Below are 26005 nucleotides of genomic sequence, written 5' to 3' on the forward strand. Positions count from 1 at the left end.
GTATATCTATACATTAAGCTGTAAAACGAAAGAAACACAAATCATGATAGATATTTTTTATTACAATTATCATCTGTCTTAGCCTTATATTCCAATTTGTACATTTTTACAGATTACAATGGTTTGCTTACACTACAATGACCCATAAATACATCGCTAAACCAGGCAATTTAATACACACAGTGCTTTTATGTTCGAACTGCACAAGCCTGGAAAAAAAAACGTGTTCTGAAGAGCTTGGGTCACAGTTGGTTTGTCCTTAAATTTCTGACACCCTCATAAAATAAAGCTCTGTACCGATGCTAATGCCAATGCTGTTTTAGTATGAAGCATGTCAAGGGTACAAAAATAGCATTTTTTAAAACTCTACAATATATACATTAATATCTGCACTGTTAAATAAACACAGTTTAGATTGTGTTTTATAAATATGCGTTACTCTGAAATACTTAACAGGCAGTTTGTAATGCTACAAAAGCATACACCTATGGATAATCAGAATATGGACTTGTGTCAAACACCTTGGTAAATTGAGCGCTGCTAGGCATAATTAGCAAGCAGGCCGTTATTGTATTTTGAACAGTAGAACATAAGAAGCAGAGGTGAGTGGCAAAACGATAACAAAAGCACAAAAGAAAGTCTATGAAATTATACAGTTTTTCCCTTTATGGCCTTTTTTCTTTTTGGACTTCGTCCATTGGCCATAAGGAGGAGATGACATGCCTGCTACAGGGCTGGGCAAGTCATCCGTGTAGTAGTGTCTGTAGGGCCTGGGCTGTGGAATGGGTTGACCCAAGAAAAATCCTTCCTCTTCAGAGTCAGAGGAGGAAGAAGAGCATGTAGAACACCAATCGTCATCATCACCGTACATTCCTAAGAACCTTCCCATAGCTGGACCCTGCAGACCATAGTCTGACATGGCAGCAGGATTTGGGTGACCATGAAAGGCTTGGTGCCCCTTGGGATGAAAGCCATTCCCTCTGCGGTCCACTTTGTAGCACATTTGCCCCCTGTCCTTGGGCAGAAGGTTAAGAGCATTGTCAGAGCGAGACTTGCGACTGCGACGCCTCTTGTGGTGGTGATGATGGCGACCAGATTGAAGCTCCTGGCCTTGCTCCTCAAAATGATACACTCTCCGACGAGTCCGTTCACTCATAGGGGGCTGACGCACTGGGAGATCACCACAGTGACCATTGTCCACTACATCATCAGAGAATTTGACTTGCTGAGGTCTAGACTGTGAACGAGTCCTTCTGAGGGCAGGGACATGAGGTTTGGGTCTTTCCTCAAGCGGTGCTTCTTCTTCCTCTGGAACATTCTCTACCTCTTCCTGCTCAGACACAAGACTCTTCAGGGAATTTGCACTTCTGTGCAACATAGAAGAGTTGAGGGTTCCCATATTACTAGTTTTCTCACAGTCTTCTGTCTCAAGTTCATGAAAGCGTTGCAGAGAATATACCAGAGATGTATCTTTATTATCACCATCTACTGAGGCCCCTGAAAAGTCGAGAAAAATGTATAAAATGTTTGCACATGAACTCAAGATCCTGTTTCACAAAACAACCACTGTCAAAACATAAATATTATTTTGTCAGGTCAGATATATCATGTTCTGTCTACTCACCAGTAATATTGGAGAGCGCAAGTGAGTCCATGGAGTCTCGGACGCTCTGATCTGTTTTCTTGAATTCGTCTGTGATACACTCCAAAGAGTCAGTGTACCATTGTGGCTCCTCTCCCTGAAATCCACCTTCAGCCCCATGATCCAGCTCCAACTCCTGGATTTTTCTACTGCTTGCTGGGCCAGGATGGCTACCATAGGCAGAGTCCCCTAAACCATCCTGTGACTGCGCCCAGTACATGTCAGCCTGGTACTTCTTACTGGCCAGACTTCCCCTTCCTCCTCCACCACCATTGCATGTTTTTGAAGACTCTTGCTTTGACTTGGCATCCTTTTCAGCAATCCAGAAATCTGTGGGTCTAGAGTCATTAGCTTGCTGGAAGACTCCATGTTCCCCAAACTTTAGAAGCAGCTGAGTCATGTAGTCTTCATGCTCAGCCCACTCCTCTTCCTGGTCCTCAGGTGCTTCAGTTTCCTCACCACGCCTCCTCCAGAAATGCTCATCAGATAGGTTCATGTGGGCAAGCTTGTTTGTTAAGCTATCGTCAGTGTTTCCACTGAAGCCAGGGAACTTATAATTGACAGAAGGTGAGAAGAGGAGCGACTGTCGGCATTGGTCAGCTGAGCGGCTGCTTTTGCCCATGCGCACACTGCGGCGGGACTCGCGTGAGCGGGCTGACTGAAAAGCAGAGTCAGATGAGTCGGAGGCATGCACATCTTCCCCAAGACTGCAGGCCTTGGAGCAGTAAATACGACCCTGATATGGCAGAAAGGGGCAGCCCAGTAGAGAGCTCTTACACTGTGCACAGCTAAAGCAGCTCTCGGTGGCATGCCAGTGGAGTCCATCATATGTCATCTGTGCATGATCAACACCTGGAAAAGGGCAAACGCTCAAGTAAATAAACACATATAATCACAACAAGTATTCGACTCACAAAAACCGTCTTACCAATGTGCTCCCCACAGGCCTCGCAGTACTCTGCATAGAGTGACTCAAAGCAACCACAGCAGTATGGTTTGCCATCCTTCATGATATAGCGCTGGCCACCAAGGATCGTCTCACATTCAAAACAGGCAAAGTGCTTCATGTGCCAGTGGCGCCCCTCTGCCTCTGTGCACTCATCAGCAAAGATAATCTGTAAGATATACACTGAGTGAGACAAAACTGCATCTTTTGTCTGTCAGTCTTTATATTCACTGGAATTAGTCAAGACTGTGAGTAACCCAATTTTCCTTGGTTACATTGTTTTTCGTTAATATTTGAGTCTTGTGGTTGTACCTCATCACACGCTGAGCAGCGTGGTTTGAGTAGTTCAGCGTGGTGCCTTCCGCAGTGGATCTTTCCATCGTGGTAGAAGTAGATTAAATCCACTAGCAATTCATTACATGTGGAGCAGGCAAAGCATGCCGGGTGCCAGCACAGTGCAGGGCTTGCTCTTGAGGCAAACACCGCCATTTCTCCACCGTTGATGTTTTCCCCGCACTGCAATAAACAGACATGACTGATTCAGACATCATAAGGCTTACAAAATAATTTAATATGACCAACACTCTTAAGAGTCTCTTCCAACTTGTAAATGACACATGTCATGGTCACCTCTTTGCACCAATAATCTGCTGTCAGATTTTGGAAAGTTTGAGAGCTAATTCTAATCCCACAAAACACAAAATGATGGTTGAAAAAATGTTTGAAGCTGGGAGCCGAACCCATTAGTTGAAGAACTTGTTTTACCTTAAGTTATGGTGTTTGTTCTATGATCAGTGAACTGAAACTGACTGGAGACAGTCAAATGGATCCTGGCTCAACTAAGGTATGCCCACATTTATAAACCAGTCTGACAGCCTTCAGATTTAGGAAATTCTCCTAAAAAATCGAATGTGTCGCACCATGTGGAAGCTGAACCTAGCCGAACTAGTAAAGCTTTTAGGAAACACATCTATTGTGAGACAGGGACTTACATGCTCACAAATGCTGTTCAGAAGATTGCGGGGAAGAAGTTTTATTGTGCCCCTCCCCAGTGCTTCCTTCTTCCTCTGGACACTGAACATATGCAGCTCCTTCTTCTCCTCTTCGCTGAGGGATTGGCAGTAACGAACCTGGGAAAAGAAGTGATAAGTTATAGAAACTCAACAACAAGAAAGGAGATTCATTGTTTGTAAAGGTCTTAGAGAAACAATAGCTGGGAGGAATATTGTGTTGAAGTGGTTAAAGTGACTTTTTCATATTGTGACCCCTGAAAGATGCCATTGCACGGCCACTAATAAAGGTTATAAACTTAAGTATGAAAGAGGGCAGAGTGCATACCAGAGCAGGCCAAACAAAAGCAACTCTTGACCCCAGCTTGCCCTTCCTACAGCCCCCTACATATCTCCACCCACAAACCCTGATTGAGAACCTCATTTTTACAACAGGCCTTTTTGATGTTTTCCAAAGCCTTAACAAGAGGGAAAGCAGACGTTTACACAAACAAGCCCTGTGTTTAGAGTGAAATCAAGAGGATGGGCAACAAAGGAAGAGAGACAGCCAAGTCGGACTGCGGTGCCACTGCGGTGGTGGCATCACATAAAGCTCCTTTCAAACAGCATCCCTCTCTCCCACTGAGCAGTCCTCGTAAAAACCACTGCTATGACAGGAATCCTGCTGGTGGGGGCTCCCGGCAAACATCATAAAATCATCAAGTCAAAAGTCACATTGTGACCGGACTACATGTCTACAAGATTGTGGAACAAAAATCCCCCAGTGTGATGTCAATGTGAATGCCAAGCGCTCAGATTGGTGGGATGGCATGGAGATGGTGAGGCCTAAGCACTGTAATCCCACAGTGGGCAGCAGCAGATACAGCTACTCAAACAGAGCGAAGCGTGGATCTTTGTTGTAGCTGTGGTGTAAATGAGAGGACCTGCTGGGATGAATTTTATGATACCCACATTTACAAACATGCACACAAAATGATTCTCACCTCGTTATCATGTGGCGGCAGTTGGTAGAGGAGCTGTTTTATTCTGAACTTCTCTCCTGGACTGTTGACATACGGGATCTTGTCCTCAGGTAGACAGGAGAAGTACAACTGAACCTAAGGAAATCATGGAGGTGTTAGGGAGGTTCTGATGACTGGAAAACAGCTGAGCTTAAATCCCACTTTTTAAATTATACATTTGATATTTCTGGACACCAGCAATATGGCAATACATTATTATCATCTTTGACACAATAGCCCTCTATTTGAATGTTTTTTCCATGATAAATACCACACATCCTGGGTGTGAAAAATGTATGAATAAAGTGAGTGTGGAGGGAAATGTTAATTCATTAACACTTTGATGTTGGCTCTGTCTGGAGAAGTAGTTTTCTTTATGAATCTGTCTTAAACAAACCTATACAGGTCAGCAGGTCAAATCAGTTTAACAGTTGTATTTTTCAGTCATATGTTTGTCTCTATAGGGACAGGACAAAGCAGCCTGTCACAGTGGCACCCTGACCCCTGGGGCTGGCCACTGAAACCTAAACTTTATGAGGGAGGGGCTATTACAGTCAGCCAGATAAAGAGGTGGGATGTGCTGGTCTTGTGTGTTGGGGGACTTCCTGCAGGTTTGGGTGTCTATGTGGTGGGGGGAAACAGCAATTTACCCTGACAATCAACCCCCGTCATAAATTATGCACATCTTCATGCTGCTATTACCCCTCATCCACCTCCCTCAGGGCTGAGGAACAGTCAGCTATCACCCACTATGACCTATGTGTTTATACACTGTAATGATGACCTATAATGCATGGCCCATTTAGGGAAATGGCTGCAGTAAAGGGCATTACAGTTGACCTATGCATTTCCCCAAAACAAAAAGGCAATGCACATTTATGCTTTGGGGTTCTCTGTTGCTGCAAACCCATCTCCTCATGCCCATCACCCACTCATTGCTTCCATGTGTGTAAATTAATGAGGAGAAGGAAAGAACGATGAAGAGAAGGAATGAAAGAGGGAGAGAAGAGGAAAAAAATCCAGATATGGGAAAAGTGCCACATCACACTGGTTGCCCTGCAGACACAACTAACAGCCCTGCTTGTGTTTGTGGAGGAGAAAGCTTGTTAAAAGACGGCCCCTTGATTCCCCAAATTCTGCCAGCAGCCATGGACCCGACCCACCGAGGCCTCAGCCTAACAGATCTCTGATAATCACAAGCAGATTGTGCCATGCCGCAGTTTGTAAATAAAAGCACACACATCCTGCTTGTAAGTGGCTGCCTGACAAGTAGGCCTCAAACAAAAAAGCCAGAGAAGTTTTATGAATTGTGTTGCCTGTCCCATAGGTGCCGTTTTGTAGAATCTTGGTGTGTTGTGCACTGAATAGCTTTAATCTGGGCCAGGCAAATGGGCTATAAGGGAGTTAGAATCAGGTCAGGGCTGTTTTTATTCACTGTCAGGGGGATCCTTATTCACAGTGGTGATCATGGAAATAAAGGATTGTTAATCCAATGCAATAGATAAGCATAGTTAAAGAGGGCCTTCCAAATACAAACATCATCATGAATTTTTTGTAAGCAATATTCTGCTTACCTGTTCAGGTCTCAGGCCAGGTGGTACCCAGGCATATTCCTCTAGCGCACAGCCGGAGTCGTCATCAGAGGTGGAGCTGCGCTGGAATCCAGAGGTTAGCTTGCTGACTTTTGGCTCCATCATAAAGTCTCTCTGGCGCGTTCCAGCCTGGAAGCCAGCCGCTGGCCCTGGTGCACTCGCTAGGCTCATCAGACTCTTTTTTTTTTTTTACTACACAGAAAAAGAAATGAAGACGAGGATTAAAAATCAAGTAAACAAAAGGTTTGTTAACAACCAGTCTCTGCATAACGCTAACCTCACTCCATCTAATCCACTTTTCTCATGTTATTGTCACTAGGCTGAATTTTAACCACCCGCTGAATCACACCATCACAGTCTTTCATGAGGGGGGATGTGGGATTTGAGCAAGCTTTTCTTGGGTTCACTTTTGGTGATGAGTCTACTACATAAAGACACCCATAAAGAGAACTATACCCTTTCACTGTTATTGTGGTGGCAGTTAAACATGTGCCCTATTCATGTGGCTTTTGAGGATGTAAAGACCATTAGGAAATCCCCAAAGCTTCGTGAGCTGACGTCCGATCTCATTATGGCGACAATAACAAGCAGTTAGCTATTCACAAATACACACAGTACATTTAACATGGCTTATATGTGGACCCACTATTGGGCAGGGTGCCATCAAGTCAAAAAGCAAAAAGAGAACCAGACAGTGGCTGTTAAATCTTTTAACGTCATCTGTGGAGTTAAGGCCAGCATGAGTCATCATTTTACCCTGCTGAGCTGCTACGTCATACTCTCCCAAGAGGGGCCACCACATGAGATCTGATGCTAGCTTGATCAGTTGAGCCTGAGGTCTGTATAAACACAGGCTTGGCCCTAAGACAGGGCCACCATATGGGGAATGTCCACAAGCCTGCTCTCTCCCTTCATCTCCCCTTTTTTCCTCTAGACTGTTTGTTTTCCAACCTGCTGCAGTGAGTGTCTGATCAGCCTTTTATCTTTTAGACAGCCAAAGCAATGGCAGACAGGTGAAGGAGCTGGTTGGCGAGGGATGGACGGACGGTGATGTGGACAAACTAGGTGGACTGATACTGACAATGCAACAAGAGGAAGAAAATAGAGCAGGAACATCAAAGACTGGAACCATGCTGACCTTTGTGTGTGTGGTTACCACAGTCACTAATGAATTCATACTCTTTTGAGGACATCGGTGTACGACAAGACAAATGACATCACATTTTTTCTCAGACTTTTTGGAGTTTTTAAAATAAATTTGAAATGAGTAAAGCTTAATTTCTTTATTCCAATTTCACACTTTAAAGTCATCATCCTGCAAATTGGCAACAACAAATCTTTCGGCAATATTTCCTCTGCTGTTTTCATCCAGGAGTTTTACTTGATTGTTGCTTTGAACAACAGTTTGACAAACAGAGTGACAAAAGGAAATGAGTTCTATAAATTCAATTTGCCTTAATCTACATCCGTCTACTCCTATCCAACTACTTCACCCATCTAACGTTGCTTAGTCCATCACTGCTAAAAGCTTTATAACTTTGTTTCCTGTGCTGCGGTAAGTTGTTTTAAGGGCCGAGTAAACACTGTGATGATGAATGTGTGTCCAGTTGTGGTCATTTCTCACAGGCCAGGGGCTCTAGCTGAGATCAAATGGAAGCCCAGCCAGCATCTAGCATAAGCCAACACCCCCCACACCCACCCCCATGGCTCTGCAAGGGCACGGAGGGCCACAGAGAGACAGCTGAGAAAACCAGACCCACTCGAGGGCAGTCTTTGAACACAGTCGTGACAGTAAAAGGGCCTTAAAATCTGCGCTCTCTCTCCTAGAATGATATACAGTACATGCCTGACAGCTTCTGGGAGTGTGCTGGTCCTATACACTGTGAGGAATGCACACATGGATGCCACATAGGCACAGGCTGCTATAGGCTAAGCTGGTTGACACAGACACCCTGCCAGAGTCGGCTGTTCATTACTTTACATTTAGAGAAGATGGTGCCACACCGGGGCCTCCTGTGGATGACTAACTGCACCAGGAGACATGGCTGCTCAGTCTACTGGCTATTCAACTCATCTTTGTGAAGGACAAGCTAGCCACCAATGACTGGCATAAACACTGAGGCATGTCCAGTCATAGCATTACAAGAGACCCTGACACTGGTTACAGACAGCACAGAGTAGGGTGTGTTCTGCTGCTGGGTATTGTTCCTCCTCCTCCATGTACAGGTGTGCTAATGGTGGAAGGTAGCATGTGTAACTAATTTGTAGGTTGTTTTACCTTTATATCATCCCACATATGTGGTTTCCTGAAGTGAACTGAGATTTTGTGGAATTCTATATAATTAAAACGACTAATAATTTAATGGAGGGAGAGGGCTTAACATTGGCCACCAAGGCTCACACATGCACAGCAATAAACGCAGTCTGAAATGAAAAGGACTTTTCTGTTGGTTCAGTTTTTCCTAATTTGTGGTGAATTCTGTAAGTTAAGCCCCACCTTTTTGTGACTCAAGCCTTCCTCTTTGGGTTTTTTTAGACTAAAGGCACAGCTAACTCACCTTTATGTGACACATAGCAGAGTTGAGTGTAATGAATAATAGTGCTAGTGGATTCATGTGCTTTTTGGGGGGGAATCTGTAACTGCATTGCACCACAGAGTGTCAGGTCAGGCGGATTGGCTTATGACATGTCGCATTAAAATGCCTCTGATGTCCTCAACAATGATGCCTTTGTGAAAGATTCCACTGAAGGCCTGTTCCATCAAGAGTCTGTTTATCTCCCTTTTAAACCTTTTTTTTCCTGAAAATGTGATGCATTATCTCCTGATACATGAAAGTTAAAGTCCTCAAACCCAGATAACCTATCTTCAGATGAGAGCAGAGCGAGAAATAAGACACTCTCTTGTTCTGTTCGCATCTATTGACTTGCAAATGAGACCAAAATAACCTGCAAAAATGTGGCCTTGTTTGAGAGCAGCTTGGATTTCACGTGGGAGATGGCTAACTATAGACAGGTTCAGTCAGGAGCCTGGAGACACTGAATTCACAGCCTCACTTTTTATCAGGCACAGAATCACTCATGCACTACATTTATTAGGAAGATGTTTGCTACATGTCAAGTATCTACATGGATGTCTCACACAGCCAAACCTGACTCACAGGAATGTCAGGCTTGAACATAAGCCAAGGCGTCAAAGGGAATACAAGATGTGCTCGAAGTTGGGCAAAGCCTCTTTCTCATACAGCCACATCTGCTCCCATGCTAATGTGTCTTTTAGATGCCTTGCAGTTCATTTCCTCTGACTCTGCCCAGAACACTTCCTTTACATTCTAACTGACAGAACCACTAACTGGCTTGGCAACTTACCGAGTCATCATTTGTGCTGGCTTGTAAAGTTTTTCTCCAAACAAGGGACCTGTAGTTTGTAAGATTGGTTTTTAAACTTCCCCCTTCTCACTTCTAACCCCCACCCTCCCACCACCACCACCACACACACACCTCACTGTGCCCTCCTCCCACACTAGCCAGACCCCTGCAGTCCTGAATGTTTAACAGCCCCTCGATCTTTTGTAAAGGTGCTTGTTAACATGGCTTTGGAAGCTGCAAGCCTGCATATCTGACTGATCTGCCCACGGAGGGCTAGAGGGCTGGTGGGGGAGCCATCAGACTGGGGGCTGACATGTATGAAAATGTTAATGTGTTGTTCTACAAAGAAGAGGAAGTTTAAGCCAAGACACATCCCTAATTTGGATTATGAACATCCCACAAGTTATTTAGAATGAAAGAAAAGGCTTGTGTTGTATAAGAAGGCAAGAATGAAACTTGTATTGATAATACAGGCAGCTAAAGGCAGCTTTATAAATAATCGTCTGCAAATGTGATTCATTGAAGAATAAAACAAGCACTTATTTATATCCACCATTTTGGAAGACCTGTCGTTCAAATATATACCCTCACAGGACCTCATACTGACCAATAAATATAGCCAACAGTGACCCCCCCCCCCCCCCCCCCCCCCCAAAAAAAAAAAAAAAAAACTATCCAGACAGTGGTCCCTTGGATTAACAGCCCTTGAGAAAGTGCACAGGAAAAATAAGCAGCTTCTGGTCTGAATTACTGTCTATATTCCTCTAGGAAGTGGAAGATGGACATTCAGACAACCCAACACAGTGCTCTCAGTCAGTTTGGACCGGCCCAACATGTTTAACTTGGCTTGCTCAGCAATGCCGTACAGGCTCAAGTTGGAGAGAAAAACATCAATTATTGTTCAAAGTTCCAGCTTACTTAAATCAGTTTGACATATTTAAAAAAACGGTTCTCCCAGCAATGTAATCTTTTGTAGCACAAAATCTGGTCACCTTGGAAATGCCACAGTTGAAATGCTGCTGCTACAAAAGCAGCAGACAGATGCTCATTTTAATCAGCACTGAGGTGCTATACAGGGCTGAAGTTTGGTCTTCTTATTGAGGCCTCCTTTCGTAGAGTGTTTTCTAAGACCAAATGGATGGAAGTGACGTCCCCACAGAGAAATCTACACTACTGGGACCACCTGCATGAGCTGACCAGACTGACTCAACACATAAACACACACTCACAGTGCTGACACACAACAGCAAATTTAGAGACCTAAAATCACCCTTCACGTCACCTTATTGGGAAGAAAATGTCTGAAAGCAGACTTCATGCACATGCTTTACATTACAAATCTGCATTAGTAGCTTGACTAATCTCCAGAAGATATTTCAGGATGAGTTATGGTGCAAAGCTTCAACATCTCTTCTTAAAGTTGTTTTTCTCCTCACTACCACTTCACAGCATCAGTCTTTTCCTTGGGAGTCTTACCTCAGCGTAGGTCAACTCTCCTGAGACAAGCAGGAAAAAAAAGGATCCGATCACCCTCTATATCCAGCCCTAGATTCTTCTCCAGCCTCTCTGCTCCATATCTATGTAAGATCCTCTGAGCTCTAAATCCAGGATCGCAGCAGTCAGCCTTCTCTCCCAGAGCTGTCAGCACAGGAACAGCCCATATCAAAGCTAAGACTGCAAAAAGTCAGGGAGATGTCTGAGGACATGAGACAGAGTGTTTGAGAGAGGTGTGTGCGTGTACATGAAGGAGCTCCACCAGATGGTCAACCCACCCTTGTCTCTCTCTCAGCCACCATTCCTCCTCCTCCTCCTCCTTCTCCCAACCCAGCCCATTAACCTCCGAACAGCCAGTCACGGCAGTGTATGGCAGACCAAGGCGTTTCTCCTTCAGTGACCCTCCCCTCAGACTTCAAACACATGCTCCCAAATGAGAACCACCGGCAGAGCTCACAGGAACTGTGCTTTTAAGTAGCACATCAGTGATGGCAGAGCTCATTTTACCACACTAACTGCCCTACATCCACAACAGCTTTCACATGACATTCTTCTTTCTCCTTCCCTATCAGCAGTCCAGAGTTGTGGGGCCGGTGGTGAATGACACAGTTTTAGTTTTAGTTTATCTGGTAGTGTGTGTCTTTTTTTTCTGTTACACTGAAGTGTCACAGAGTGATAGAAAGCTGCGAGTCTATGTGTAATATGTGAATCACAGGCATTTTAGATGCACAAGTAAATGACTTCAATAACAAGGCTGTGGTTATGAGCTGAAATCTGTCAGAGTGATGCTTCAGGTAGGTATGTAAAAACCATTTGTTTCAATCGAGCCTTAATAAACCGACCACTACTGTTCTTGGTGAATATGAGCTGAAGTTGCATATGATTAAATGAATGCATTAAACCTAATACGAGGAGCCAAGGCATTCACTATACTTTACTATAAGAAGTACAAGAACTGGAATTATCGGCGGGTTCTGTAAAAGCCTAATTTACATATCTGCCCAACCAGTGAAACTGATGACCTCTGCCTCTCCTTCACCTCTGCAGGAATGTCAGAACTTGATTCTCTTCCTGTTGCCTCAGAAAACAAAGTGGCCAGGTTCAGGTTAAATTCTGGACTGTTGCACCTTTTGCGTCCTTTTGTTTGGCTGCGAAGTGTTACTTTCGCCTAGAAGGACGCATGTCTCGTAGACAAAACTGTGTCGCAGCAGACAATTAGAACTCTGTGTGTACTCTCTTTACTTTAAGACTGTAAAACAAAGCAGTAGAACATTTTACTAGAAAACCATGAATCTTTTAAACAGCTAGAATTGCTTTCTTTGTAAACATTTTAGCAGCTGTTTAATTTGGTGGATATGACGCCAGGAGCTAATTCTGTGAGTTTTTAAGAGGTCTGTACTTGTATCTTCATTTCTCCATTTATAATACTAATATTTAACTTTTTGAAGTTAGGACACTTCTATTGAAAGTTCTGTTAGTTTGGTGCAAAGTCTGCTTTCTGTCTTTAATCAGATCACAGGATAGTGAAGGCCAAAAACTCAATTCTAGTCTTACACACCCACATGTACTGCATTCACATTATGTGCTGAATTATGACAGTGTAGGCGGTGACCGGTGACTGTCATCTAAATGATAAAATTGCAGCTTACATTTGCAGTTATTGCCTTTGGAAAGTAAACTTTTATCTGAAACAGAAATGATGGATGAAAATGGGTCCCTGTAGAAGCACTGTGGAGGTGAGTGGGTGTGTGGACAAAGCCATTGTAGCAGCCAAGGCCAGTGAGGAGAGGCACCCCTTTCACTGCAGACTTCAGGGCCCTTTGTGCTGGTCCAAAAGACTCAGCACCCAGCTCCATTAGCAAGTCTTTGAGGGCAGCCACAACACAATGTGCCCCCCCCCCCTCCACCCAAAGACAGGATTCATGAAATGCAAATGGTTAGCTACGTAATCAGGACAAAGGCTGCAGAGCAGCAACAACAACAACGTTAGACAGCATTGTTCATGAGTTCCTGAACATGTAGAAATATAATACAACCTGGAAACCTTCCAGCGAGTTTCCATTGTCAAAGGTTAAATGTGTTTATTTGACAGTAATTATGTTGTGGACTATTTAAAGGCATCTGTGGATTATCTTTAGTCTCACCCTAAAGTTAGGAGTAGCAGGTTGCACAGTTCAAGGTTCACCTCGGTTAGTTGAATAATATAAAGTTGGACAAGTCATGCAGCCCTGACCTTTGACCTCAGAGAGCACCAGATGACCCATAAATCTATGGCCCTAGGGCTTTACGGCCCATTCCCCTGTCATAGCCACAACGACCTGAACAGCATCTCACACCTGGTCTGTACCTTCTCACCACTGTAAAAGAAGGAGGAGGAGGAGGAGGTTAGAAAAAAACGCCCTGTGCTAGCGGCAAGGTAGTCCATGACCAGCAGGCCCTGACAATGACAGGACAGGGATGATCATCATCAGAACCAACGCCCAACGATAAAGCCGCATTCTTCTCTGGTCCAAACACGTCCTTGAAGAAGGGGACCCATAAAACAAAGAATTCAGTCAAAGCTCAGTGCTACATCTCACAGTACACATGTAATGTAAGACACAAAGCCCAATGTCATTTATTTAAATGAGTCAATTTTTAAACCTAAGACTCGTCATAAACTGAAGCACCAAAGAGGGCAAAGGGAAGGTCAGTCTGTGACTTACAGTCATTGAGGACCATTGTCGTGAGGAGTTCTCACTGGTGTGTGAGCTACCTTCTAAAAAGTAGGCATTCTGAAGGTTTAAATGACTTGCCAACGGGTATTAGCAGGACACAGGCCCAACAAAAGCTTCAGTTATAAAGGCCAATAAAAGCCTATCACCCTACTGTAACAACAATCCTTTTTACGCCTTGAAAGAAGGAGGAAAAGGTCAACTGGTGGAGCAGTCAGCGCATTGATATTGACTTAGCTAGATTGGCGCTGACAAACTCAGGTCAGACTGTGGGCTTGTTAGCCCTATAACCCTCACATAACCCCTTTTTACTGTTTCATTCTGACACATTGGAGGCAGCTGAGGGCAAAGCTTAGATCTAAGCTTAGTTTCTGACAAGAGACATTTGTAAAAAATGAAGAGAAATATCCACTCACTTGACACTTGACCTCTAAAGATCATGTGTTTCTTGAGCGCACTGAGTAGGAAAATCTAAATGGAAACATAACAAATCTGATATTTATTGGACTAAATTGGTAAAGAGATATTGTTACATGTGAACTTTTAAACTTTGACTGAAAATCTAATTTTCTCTCTAACAAACTGTTTAAGTTTAAGCCTCTAACAAGGCTGTCTGTGTTTGATTATTAGATTACAGTATGTAATGCTATTGTACAAAACCAATAACATAATACTTGTTAAATAGATGATGTAAGTTTGAATGTTTCTAGTTTTATGGAAGCAACTTCTTATTTATTTAATTTGCTGCAACCCTGTGGTGTCATGTATGATGTAATGCAACACAAATGTCCAGTTTCCCTGAACAAAGCCTGGTTGTGTCTTTACTTTATCTCATGCACACACTACTGTATAACAACTTAGCCAAACATTGCAGAGACGTATGATCGGGCCAGGTCATATTTCACCCTTGATTTGACACCCTCTCACCTAGTTGTAAAAGCCGGACCTCATTGGGGACAAAGGGAAGTGGAGCGACAGAGCTCCTGGGGCTGTTAAAGAGAGGAAGCCCCTTTATTTGAGGATGCTATAACTCAACAAAAGCCTGTGGCTGTCTACACACAATGTTGGCGGAGGATGAATGGGCTGCTCTTACACTACACACTTGCACTAACAAAAGCTGTGGATCAGCAAAGGGCAAAGCCTGTCATGTGTGGTCTCCATGGACAAGCTGAAATCAAAAAAGACATACTTAACACTTTGAACTGAACCTTCCAGCTGATGAGTCTCTGTTTTCTCTGAAGCTTTAATACTTTTCCTGTATTGTAAAGGCTTCAATTAAACAGCACTATAGATGCCCAGGTTCAACACTTGTGAACTTCACTACATTTTAAGCTCATGACCTCATACTTCCAAAGAGTCCACCTCACACACGACTTAAACCTCACACATCACACATCTGGAGCTTTCCTTCTCAACTTTCCCCAAAGTCCAACAGTATAGTCTTCATATGACAACACAGCTACTTCCTGTGTGTTTCCAGCCCCTGGGCTTAAATGGTCACATGAATGAGAGACCACCATAACAAATACAGTAATACTCAAATGTATGAGTGCTACAAGGAGGTCGCTCTGATGGGAGATGATGCATGTTTAAAAAAAAAAAAAAAAAAAAGAAGGAAGAAAAGGTTGACAATTTCCACACGTGGAAGCATTTTGCTGAGCCGCATGGCTTCAAAAGGCAAACCGTGGAATCCAACAATACTCTGAAACAGTTAAGAGCTGCTCAGTCAGGATCCCACTAATGATTAACATTCCTGAAGAAACGCTCTGTTACAGTCTTTCTAGAGCGTTCTAATTAAACACATGCTCCACTGCCACAGCACAGAGGGAACTCTGACAACTGCGAGCAGGGATGCTTCTTTCCAGCTCTGCTTAATTAGACACAATTTAAGTCATTAAGGTGGCAGTAAAACAGCAGAAAGAGCAGAGGAGAGGCCCAACGATCGCCCCTGTAAGGCTCCCTGTTGCTCTGATGTTGTTGACCCTTTCACCTCCTCATGTGACTCACATTAAAATATAAAGATCAAAAAAAATGTCCACCTGGACATTCAGTCCAGTCTGAAGAGAGCTCTGCCGGCTGGTTGGCTGTGTGTGTGTGTGGACGTCCTATATGTACCTCATCCCTCATACAGATCTCCTTTCTCTCCTCTTCGCCTTTTACAGTAGCTGTATATAATCTGAGGGTTGGAGTATGTACAAAAACATTATTGCCTCTGTCCAGATGTTTTTTCAGTCTGCACAATGAGAATATATGTTGTAAATGGGGCAGAAAATTGCAAAAAGGAATAACAAACATGGCGCCTAAAATTGTTATTTTTGTCAGCCACCTGTCCGACGATCTCAGTCAAGATACATGAATATTGTTGTTGTAATTAATCAAGCTCGGAACAGTATACTTTGCTGCTCTTTTACTTAATGTAATGTCATATCTGTCGTATCTAAAGAAGACATGGATGACCCCAAGGAAAGCATGGACTAAGATGAATGGAGACAGCAGTATGTGAGGTTTAGTGATGTCATCTTGCTGAACTTCTGACGCCGAAAAAAGTAAAACTTTCAGTTCATGTCTGTTTTAAATTGGTGATGAATGATGAGTCTGTAAACACTGTGTATATATAGTAAGGTTCAATCAGTTTGTCAGATACACAGACCAGACATGAGTGCATATAGGATCTATGTGTGTGTGTGTGCATGTGTTGGCACAATGCCTGTGCAGAATGGAAAAAGGGACACAACTGGTTGTGTTATCACCCCTGTAATTACGGATACCAGTCCCCCAGGGCAGGGCTTATTCTTAGAACCCCAGCATGTAATGTGTCTGTTTCTGTCAGTATCAGTGTGTTATTCTTGGAGCTGCTAATACTGAGGTCACTAATGACACCAAACCATTTACAGCCACAGAACATGTGACAGAGTGGACATACACTATTATATCTCAGGTGCCTTTTCTTTTAAAGATTAAAAAAAATATTCAACAAGCACCCCAAGTGTGTGTCAGGACACACAGATGTACACATCTGCTGAGCCACTGCTCTTGTTTTCTTTAGGAGCCCAGCCCCTAACAGGAAGACAGTGTGAGCTCAGCAAACAAAAGCCTGGCTCTTTGAACTGGCCTCTCACTAGGAACTGCCGTCTGGTTGTTGTGACCAAACGAACTGTTTCTGTGTCTCAGTGAGTAGGCCCACAGTGGGCCTCAGGCTGCCGCTGCACAGGACACGTCCTCAGACGGCCTTTGTCAATATTAAACCATCTGTATGTAATCCAGCAGCACCTACTTTCACCGTGATGTATGACTGTTTCTAACTGATGATAATACATTTCCACTGGATGAATAGATTCGAAGAGATTACAAGGTAACAAATACAAAGCATAAATCCTGTGAGTGTAAACTTTATAAGAGCTGTCAGCCTCACAGTAAGTGGAGGGAGGAGGCGAGAATACATGAGATGAAAACAGCATTGAACACGATGTTTAGTAGAGAAAAATAAACCAAACAAAGGTTGTGGACCACACAGCCCCCTTTCTTTGTCTGCGTGTCCACGGCAGTGATGACGTCACCATCACTGTCAAAATGGGGACCACTGAGCCTCTTTCCCAACATGAGGAAGGGGGGGAAAAAAATCAGGTGAATGGGGTGGGTGGTGTTGGATGATGCACATTCCTGGATGACAGCCATCACCACTGTGGACTCTCAAACAGTGCTGACTTGCAATTTGCAATTATCCGAAACAGAAATACCACAAACGTTATCGACTTTAAACTTTCTGCATAATCACTCACAGAGCTGAAACGCATATGCATGAAATGAGAGCTGCATAACTCATCTCCTATCTTGGGCAAAAATCTTATTAATCATATTTTATGTTGGGTGAACTTCCTATCTTCAGAGTATTACTGCTGTGCTACTGCTGTCTGCCGGTAAAACAAACCTCTCTTAGATACACTGTATAATACAGTGCATCACTATGCAGAAGATGGCTGCAGGTTTCATACTTTTTCCATGCTACCGTGTAAATGGGTGATAGATAAGTCAAAGGCAGTGTAATGTTCCAATATGGATGTAAAGCCGTACAGAGCATCCTCTATTCTTGGATGAAAATCCTATTAAGGAATTACTTTTAAATCTGCTCACATGAAAAACTCCCTCCTCTGAAAAACAAAGAAGAAGAAACACCTCTTTAAATCGTTCCCTGAGAGAGCCAGTAGGAGTTAATGTGTTGATTTACTGCTTTGTGTTCCTCATAATCTTCTTATGATATACTATTTCAGGACATACTTGAATGACTTATAATAATCATTGTGGGAATATGGCCAATCTCTGTGCATTTGTGTTTCCAAAACTGATTCATGCAAAATATGACAGGAGTTTACTGACCTAAAACATTCTGGCAGTCACCCAGCATCCAGCTTCTGTCCCCACAGTCTTTCTAAAAAAAAATCTAAGGAAATACCACTGTTGTAAGTCCAGAAAAAATCTATTTGCCCCTGCAGGGTCCATTTCTAAACCCCAGTGACCTTTTCCATATCATCCATGCTCACTGACTCCACCCTTGTGACAATGCCAACAGGAGGAACGAGAGCCACAGGAAGAGGAGAGAGAAGGGGGGCTGGAGTGTGTGTGTGTGTGTGTGTGTTTTGCATATTTCCAGCCAGGGGTCCGGAAAGCTTTAACTGAATCCCCTGTTGTGTGCTGGGGAAATGAGCTGGGCTTTTTAATGACTATCTCAGGGTAATATGTTTTCTTTTGGTCCACGGCCTTGTGATGCTACAATTGCTTGGATGGATCCCTACAGAAGTGAGGACAGAGAGAAAACAAGCCCTCCTGCAGGCCTCTCAGTCTGTGTCAGGCTGGGTCAGATGAATTTTCCAAACTCTGCATCACTAAAGGCTGCTGACATTCTGCTATCTCTACATCTGTTTTTCCCCTTTTATCAAAGACAGACACATTGATAATCACCAGCCTCGTAGCGCTGGTTATTATAATACAGTGCAGGGTTGAGCATCGAGCCTATACAAGGCAGTGATAATGAAACATGTGCACCGAGTATGACTTTCATCATAGTGGTGGTCTGATGGTTGCTCCCACAATTATGCTGTGTGGTTACCAGAGATCTGCCGGGGAATTAAACTGTAGTGTGTGAGCCAAACCCGTTTTCCTCTAACATCATCCTGCAGCTCCTAATAAACAGAGTTGTGCCTGGAAGCGCTAAATCCCTAACTACCTATAATCACTTTAGAATAATGCTTAGCATGTGGATCCAATGTGTGCCACCGCTTCAGGCGCATCCCACTGACTCTCATACATGATGCTGTTTGAAAGTTACAGCGGGGGGAACTTTACCGCACGGCAAGCACAAAGTTATAATACAGACAGACAGAAAGCAGCATGCACAATGCTTGTCCCACTTTCTACAACTGCAAAGTGACCTAAATTTGACCATCCAAGCCACCATCCATCCAGTCCGACCCAATGACCACATATTCAGGGACCACCGGCGTTTAAACAAGCCATATTTTATCCAGTCTCCTGCCAACCTACCACAAACAGTTTACAGTCGACAGACTCTGCTCTCTGGAGTTTGTCTATGGCAACTCGACTCCGTGCCACATCTCTCCATCCAGAGCCATGAAAGACTGGCCTCCTCTGACAGCTCCTCACAACACACGGCCCTGTCCTGCTCTGCTTTTAGCCCTGCACTGCGGTGAGCTGGACCACGTCTGGGGATAAAAGGCTGCCAGAGTGTTTGGCTTGAAGGCGATTTACAGGGACGCGAGGGTGATTCATTCTAGCTTTGCACAAACAGGCCTCTGTGTACATTTCACTGGTACTGGGCTTTTAAATCAACAGAGAGAAACATATACACTGTGACTTACATTCTGCTCATTCACACTGGCTGGGTGTCTGCCACACACACACATACACACTCTCCAACACCTACACACACATATAGGTGAACACTATGTCCATCTCAGACAAAAACACACACACACAAGTCATGCCCCACTGTTTATGTCTGTGATTCGTTTCCAACTGCATCCCTCTTGCTCTGCACTCAGTGCAGAAACCTGCACCATGAGGAGCTCATACACAAACCGGGCCTTTCTGGATCTGCTTGGAATTAAAATAAAGCATCAAAATAATCCACATTTATTAAGCCAGTGCACATAAACATCAAGTTGGCCAAAAAGTGTGAGTTTCCATAGCAGCATCCAAAAAAAGGAAAGATAAGGCCAAATGTTTTATTCCTCTCATTTTTTTCTTAACGCACAAGGCTTTGGAAATGAGACGTGAACAAACAGAGTGTGATGTGTGGAGAACACTCCAGAAACACCACTTGTAAATCACTATGTCCATAAATAACATTAATATTCTGGGAGAATTCTCACCTGCATGAGATCATTGAAAGTGTAAGCTCAGCACATCACAACCAGATCATCTAAACATGTCTGCAGCTGTGAAGTATGAGACACAAACTTCAGTGGCTATGCAGCACATCAAACAACATTTACAAATCAAATATGTGTAAATCAGTGATTTGCAATTATATGTGACAACATAGATCTTGCAGCAGACTCTGACTCTTGGATGGAGGCCTTCATGCTCTCAGGCTGTTTTAACAATGATACATTATTGTGCAAGGGGGAAACCTTCAAATATAGTTGAGTGCGTGAACCTATTTGGCATTTGGCCTGAACTCCAAGGCAGGGAAACCTGTCAACCTGTAATGTGGCCACTAGGTGACACCACCACCTTGGTTCTGTGCTCTCTTCTCCCTGTGTCTCCCTCACTTTCTCTCAAACTTTGTATGATCTTTGTCTCTCCTGGCCAGTGTTCTGAGAGAACAAAAGGCATTTTAAAGAGCCGTAATCCTGCATGGGCGTGACCATGTTTGAAAATAGTTATAATAATTATTAATAATTAATTAATAATAATTCTGACCTGGGAACTTTAAACTAGCACTGTTGACACTACGCAGAGCCGTGCAGTGTGTCTCCCCTCTTTGTACTGTCAAAGTGTTCCTGAGCATAAAACCATTTATTTAAATGAACTGCCCTGCAACACCTCAAATCACTTCCACAACCTGTGTCCAAATAAATGCTGTGTCTGTCTTGAACGTCTTGCAGTCATCAAGCTCTGTTTTCATCAGCTGTGGTCATAGTGACAGATTTCAGGCCAGTTCGACTCTGCGCTGTTGCACTTTCACCGAGCCAAGTCTACTGTCAGCCCTCCGAGAAGGCCTGCACAGGATTTAATGGCTTATGGTGATATTTACAGTGGTCCAATGAGAACAAAATATTATTTTAGACAGCCTTGGTTAAATATAAACAGCAAGCGCTCTCCTGTGTCTTGTAGGTTTAACACGTTCTTTAACAGCTGAGGATGGAAATGTTGAGGGCGTGTCATTGTTCTCTGAAGGAAACACTTCATGGCATGTTAGATTCTGTGAGAGAGATGAATTGACTCAAACTGCTTACAGGGAAGCTGAAAATGAAAGAATGTACACCTCAGCCCAGCCTACAGGACGGAACACCCTTATCCACTCTGATGAATATTCTCCAAACAAATTGTTGTTATGAAAAGTATTATTCCAGATGGATCCACTTAATACAACATTTGAACAGTAAATCCTAGAAGACTTCTAAGAATGTTTACTTTTTGCAGCCGGTTCACTTCCAGTCCTTCTCACCTTATTCATCACGGCTGGAATTGTAGAGGGGTAACGTATGTGGTCGGTGTGTGCTACCACATTCTCTCTCACTCAACAACAATCTTTGACAGCTACGGAGCCTGCAGTGGCGGACAGGCAGCGGTCATGGAGCGCCGACCAGTTGTCACCAAAATGACAGGCGACAGCTGAGTCCATACATCTGGAGGCCCCCAGGAACTCAACACTTCCACACGTCCGACGGTCCTGACGAAGTTTTTTCAGCGTCAGAGAAATGAGGTTTCTCTGCTGAAAGCACAGGCAGAGCCGAGCGTGTCTGTTTGGAGATGTTATGCGTAAAAGCGCAAAGTATGCGTCATAGTAACTAAAACCAGAAGTAGAACCTTACTTGGACACAAGTAGCATAAGGTTTCTACAGAGTTAGTGTTTTACGGTATAGAACTAAAATGACTGCCCGTGTTTCTCTCATTAAAACCCAAACATTGAAGTAAACGTCTCCACCTTTTCTTTATCATTGCATAATTCAGCAGATACATGGCTACAAACTTCAACAAAACGAGCCTGAGCAGACGCACACAGACATTAAACTGTGTAAAAACTAGCACTCCTTAGTTTAAGACCCACAGAAACTCACCTCTACAAGAGTTCAGTCACAGTACACCGAGTATCCACAACCAGTATTCCTGAAGTGAGGAAAGCGATTCTCGATGGGTCTCATTGGCATTAGATGCAAAGTCCGGAGTCGGTGCACAAAGCTGTGCCGCAAAGCTTGAACCCGGAGCTGTGCGAGGCGATAAGCTTAAACCCCAGACACTGGCTGCAGTGGGAAAAGGAGAGCTGAGGGAGCCTGGTCTGACTTCACCCACTGTCACCACACTCAGTCATTTCAGCGGCGCACGGTGCGCTATGGTGCTCCACTCGGCGGTCACAGTGAAATGACATTAGCGCTGCTTCCTGCCTATTGGCTTAAACAAGCAGCCCCCACCAATCCCGGAGAAACGGACTAGTCTCTCCTCCACAGTGGACAAATGCTCCTGAGAGTTTAACTCTTGATGCAGCAGTGGAGACTTTAAAGAGTACTTTGGTATGATTTGCCTACAGTTAAACTTTAGTCTTTGTAAAACCTTTTAAAACTTTGTAATCTTTTTTTCCACTGAAAAGGACCTATTCTTATCAGTTCAACGACTAACAAAGAGCTGAGGTGCACAGACATCCTCCTATTAACCTCAACTATTTCTCACCACTGTAGAAACATGATCTTTATTCTCCAAACCTATTTGTCCCTCTTGCCACCAATATGAAATGTTCACAATGTGCTTTATGTTCCCCCACACAGACTCTGTAACATTACTCCCACTCGCAGTGAGGCATGAAAGGTAAGTGTATATGCAAGCACTGAAAAGAGGCTATTGCCCGGCCGTTTATTCAGTCAAACAAAATGCTGTGGGACGATGAAAGACACGAAGAGAACAGCCACCACCCAGAAATCAGTGCACAACCGTCATACAGGAGTGATAGATTCAGGTTAGTGTTAAGCCACGCAGGCTGTACTGGTGGTTCTGTGTATTTCATTCACTTTCATAGACATTAGCTATAAATTAAACCTTTTTTTTTAAGAGTTGTGCTCTTTAGAAGGAGCCATGACCTGCTGTGACCCAGATAAGACTTCTCCAGGACATTAAGAGTGACACTGCACCCCCAAACAGTTCAACCAAATGTGGATCACTTGTCCTATCTGAAATCAGGATCTTAAAAAGCATTTGTAATTCTGCCCGCTCTCATAAACATGACTTCAGATCATCTAAACCAAGAAACATAAATGTGACAGAATGTGTTAGTTTAATAATGCGGCCTTTGACCTTTTTGGGTCTCTCTCTCTCTCTCTCTCTCTCTGTGTCAGATGCTGCTTCTTGGGCTGACCCGGGTTACGACCCAGTGACCATCTCACAGACCTGACTGTGTGAGTGCAGCTTAAGTAAGAACAGGTTTAGTGAGTCTACACAGCCTCTGGAGCACTGTGCCAGATCACATATGTACCAGATGGACGAGGAACTACCTTGTAACAGCACTCACTCACTTCTTATATGCAGATAGATAGTTTATATGATTCAAGCTAAATGAGGCATCACATAACTGCTGCTTCACATATGGCATCAGACAACCCTTGAAATGCTCTCCTCTGTTGTGTCTCATTTTAGCATCAGAACTCATTTTAAGAATCTATTTAGGGATATCTGTATCTATTTCTGGTCTATATTTTCTTGTGTGATATTTCAAAACCTCACTAAAAATAAGTACAGCAATACATTTGAGTAGAAATCAGTCTTAGACCAACAGGGCTGTGTCTGTCAGGGATCCAGACTGATGGACTGGATCAACCTGAATGTTGAAGCCACTCTCCATCACTTATCTTGTCTCGCTCTCTTATCTAATAAGATATTTATGGCAGGCTTGTAAAAAAAAAAAAAACAACTATAAAGATGCTCAGCATACTTTCCACCATATCTCACTGGATGTGGCATGTATGTGTTCTCGCTGATGCTGAGCATCAGGTGTAATCCTGCTGTATTGTACATTGTATTTACTGTGATGTATATGACAGCAGCAGTGAATGAATGAGTAAAATGGTTAATTCCGCTTTAAGAAGATTACTATATAAGCTGAAACTGGAGCTTTTACTTTCCATGTTGCCTTTTTGCACCTTTCAGAATATCTGTCCTTCACTGGAAGCTCTCTTATATTAATTATTGAAAGAAGACTCCCATTTTTCAGCAGCACAGCAGCTTGGAGACCCAGGTTTGTGGGCTTGTGGGACATCAGTATTCAGCCATAGTGAATCAGAGCTGCATGTATATTTCTTGCTCAGGAAGTGTAAATGTATTTGGTTGATTTAAAAACACTAGTTTCACCACTGAAGCTTTTTGATATTTGCCTACAGTAATTAAGCAGTTCAAAGGGTATAAGCCTCTATTTAGCTGGCCAAACAGTCGAGTAGTTAGAATGCTGGTTGCCAGCTTGGATGGGGATATTTGCTCGAGTGTTAGCAATGTTTTAATTGAGCGGCTTGCTCGGCTTTTTGTGTTTGCTCTGCTTTTTATGAGTGGCTGCATGTTTGCTTGAGCTCAGGGTAAGTGAACATGAAGCTTCAGTGTGTGTGTGTGTGTGTGTGGTTGTGTGTGTAAACTCATTTTGCTGAGATAGTTTCTATTTTTTAATTATGCAGGTAACAACTTCCTGCAGCCTACTGGGATATTTGCATATTGGAATATATGAAATAAAGAGATGCAAATTGTGTTTGCCTCTGAAACACACACACACACACACACACACACACACTTCCTTTTAATTCCATTTAAGATATCTGCTAATTGCTTGTTACTGCTACATTTATTCCCACAAATAAAGAAAATAAATCCACATTGAGACTCTAGAATAATGTGGGAGTGGGCTATTTTTTTCTAAAGAGATCCTGTTTCTTTGAGTTTACACAGGAAATCTTCAGTCCAAACAAAGGCAGGAAAACAAACAAACTAATGATGGGACAGAAGCTGATTGGGGCCGTAGAGACCTCCTGACCACTACCTACCTGGCTGCTGCCCATATAAACAGTAAAGACCAGTGGTGTTTTTTCTACAAATGAATAAAGTCACTGACACCCAGATTGACCTCTCAGCGTCTTCACTGACTGTTCCTGTAACAACAGACAACTGGCTTTCTGTTCGCCTTATTCATCACATTCTCTGAATACCAGACGGCTTTAATTGATATGCTGCATTTTAGCTTTTGTTCTCTCATATTAGCTCTTGCTCACACTCTCCCAAAATAACTACAAACAGCCACTGAAACAAGAGAAGGCTTGTTTGCCGACAGCACACTAATTATGGAATTGTTACAGGGTACAAGTGGTTCTAACACACTCATAGCAGTGTCATGATATATGATACAGCGCTCTCAGTGTAACAGCTATATTTGAGTCCAAACAAGTGAGTGTTCACTTTTTTCTGTCAACCAAGCTGACATGCATTAACCCCTTACACATACACTGTGAAGCCCTATTTTCTACTTCAAAATAAGCTTTATTAATACTCATATTTTAAGGTAACATGTAACCGTCTGAAGGGAAAAGGGAGCACCCTCCCCTGCCAGTACATCCCAAATATGTGGTGGTGCTTCTGCATCAGTATGACTTTGTTTTTTGACTAGTTTGCAGGGATTTTAAGTCACGTAATGTGCATGTGCATGTGCAGGGAAAGCCCTCCCAGCCAAAGGAACATTGAGTTAGGAAGGGTTTTTTTTCAGGATCCAGATAGGAAAACCAGGGTGCTGGGGAAAAGACAAACACGAAGAGAGTTCGGCTGAGCCATGCCAGCAAACAGATTTGAGTTCAAAGCATTATCTTCCCTTTCCTCACACAGTTTGGCTGATGAGCTCTGCATCTTTGTTCGTGTGGGCGACTTTCCCTGCTGAATTTTTCACGCCCCTCTAAATGTTATGCTTTAGACATAAATTGTCAGAGGATCAGGCCCTGATGGCCGCTGGTTTCCGTTGCCTTTTTTTTTTTTTTTTTCCATCTC

General features: G+C 43.3%; 1 protein-coding gene across 4 annotated transcripts; it reads right to left on the bottom strand.

The window, feature by feature from the left end:
- Positions 1-41: 41 nt before the first annotated feature.
- Positions 42-22349, bottom strand: prickle1a (prickle homolog 1a). 4 transcript variants are annotated; one of them, XM_028432047.1, is made up of 9 exons: positions 11034-11252; positions 9649-9650; positions 6174-6383; positions 4582-4695; positions 3581-3718; positions 2901-3104; positions 2571-2757; positions 1625-2494; positions 641-1497 (listed from the first exon to the last, which is right to left on the bottom strand). In XM_028432047.1, the coding sequence occupies exons 3-9, from the start codon at positions 6360-6362 to the stop codon at positions 641-643; spliced, it is 2559 nt and encodes an 852-aa protein (XP_028287848.1). In that variant the 5' UTR covers positions 6363-6383; positions 9649-9650; positions 11034-11252. The 4 variants fall into 4 exon arrangements, with proteins under 4 accessions (XP_028287849.1, XP_028287848.1, XP_028287846.1 ...); XM_028432045.1 differs by lacking the exons at positions 9649-9650; positions 11034-11252 and adding an exon at positions 22066-22349; XM_028432046.1 differs by lacking the exon at positions 9649-9650.
- Between the last annotated feature and the right edge of the window lie 3656 nt (positions 22350-26005).

The sequence above is a fragment of the Parambassis ranga genome, chromosome 19 (assembly GCF_900634625.1).
Source record: "Parambassis ranga chromosome 19, fParRan2.1, whole genome shotgun sequence".
Lineage (NCBI taxonomy): Eukaryota > Metazoa > Chordata > Actinopteri > Ambassidae > Parambassis > Parambassis ranga.

Coding starts and splice junctions, on each gene's coding strand:
- prickle1a (XM_028432048.1), bottom strand. CDS start 6,362: ATGAGCCTAGCGAGTGCACCAGGGCCAGCGGCTGGCTTCCAGGCTGGA. Junction 4,696..6,173: donor CTGGCCTGAGACCTGAACAG/GTAAGCAGAATA, acceptor TGATTTCCTTAG/GTTCAGTTGTACTTCTCCTG. Junction 2,495..2,570: donor GGCCTGTGGGGAGCACATTG/GTAAGACGGTTT, acceptor GCCCTTTTCCAG/GTGTTGATCATGCACAGATG.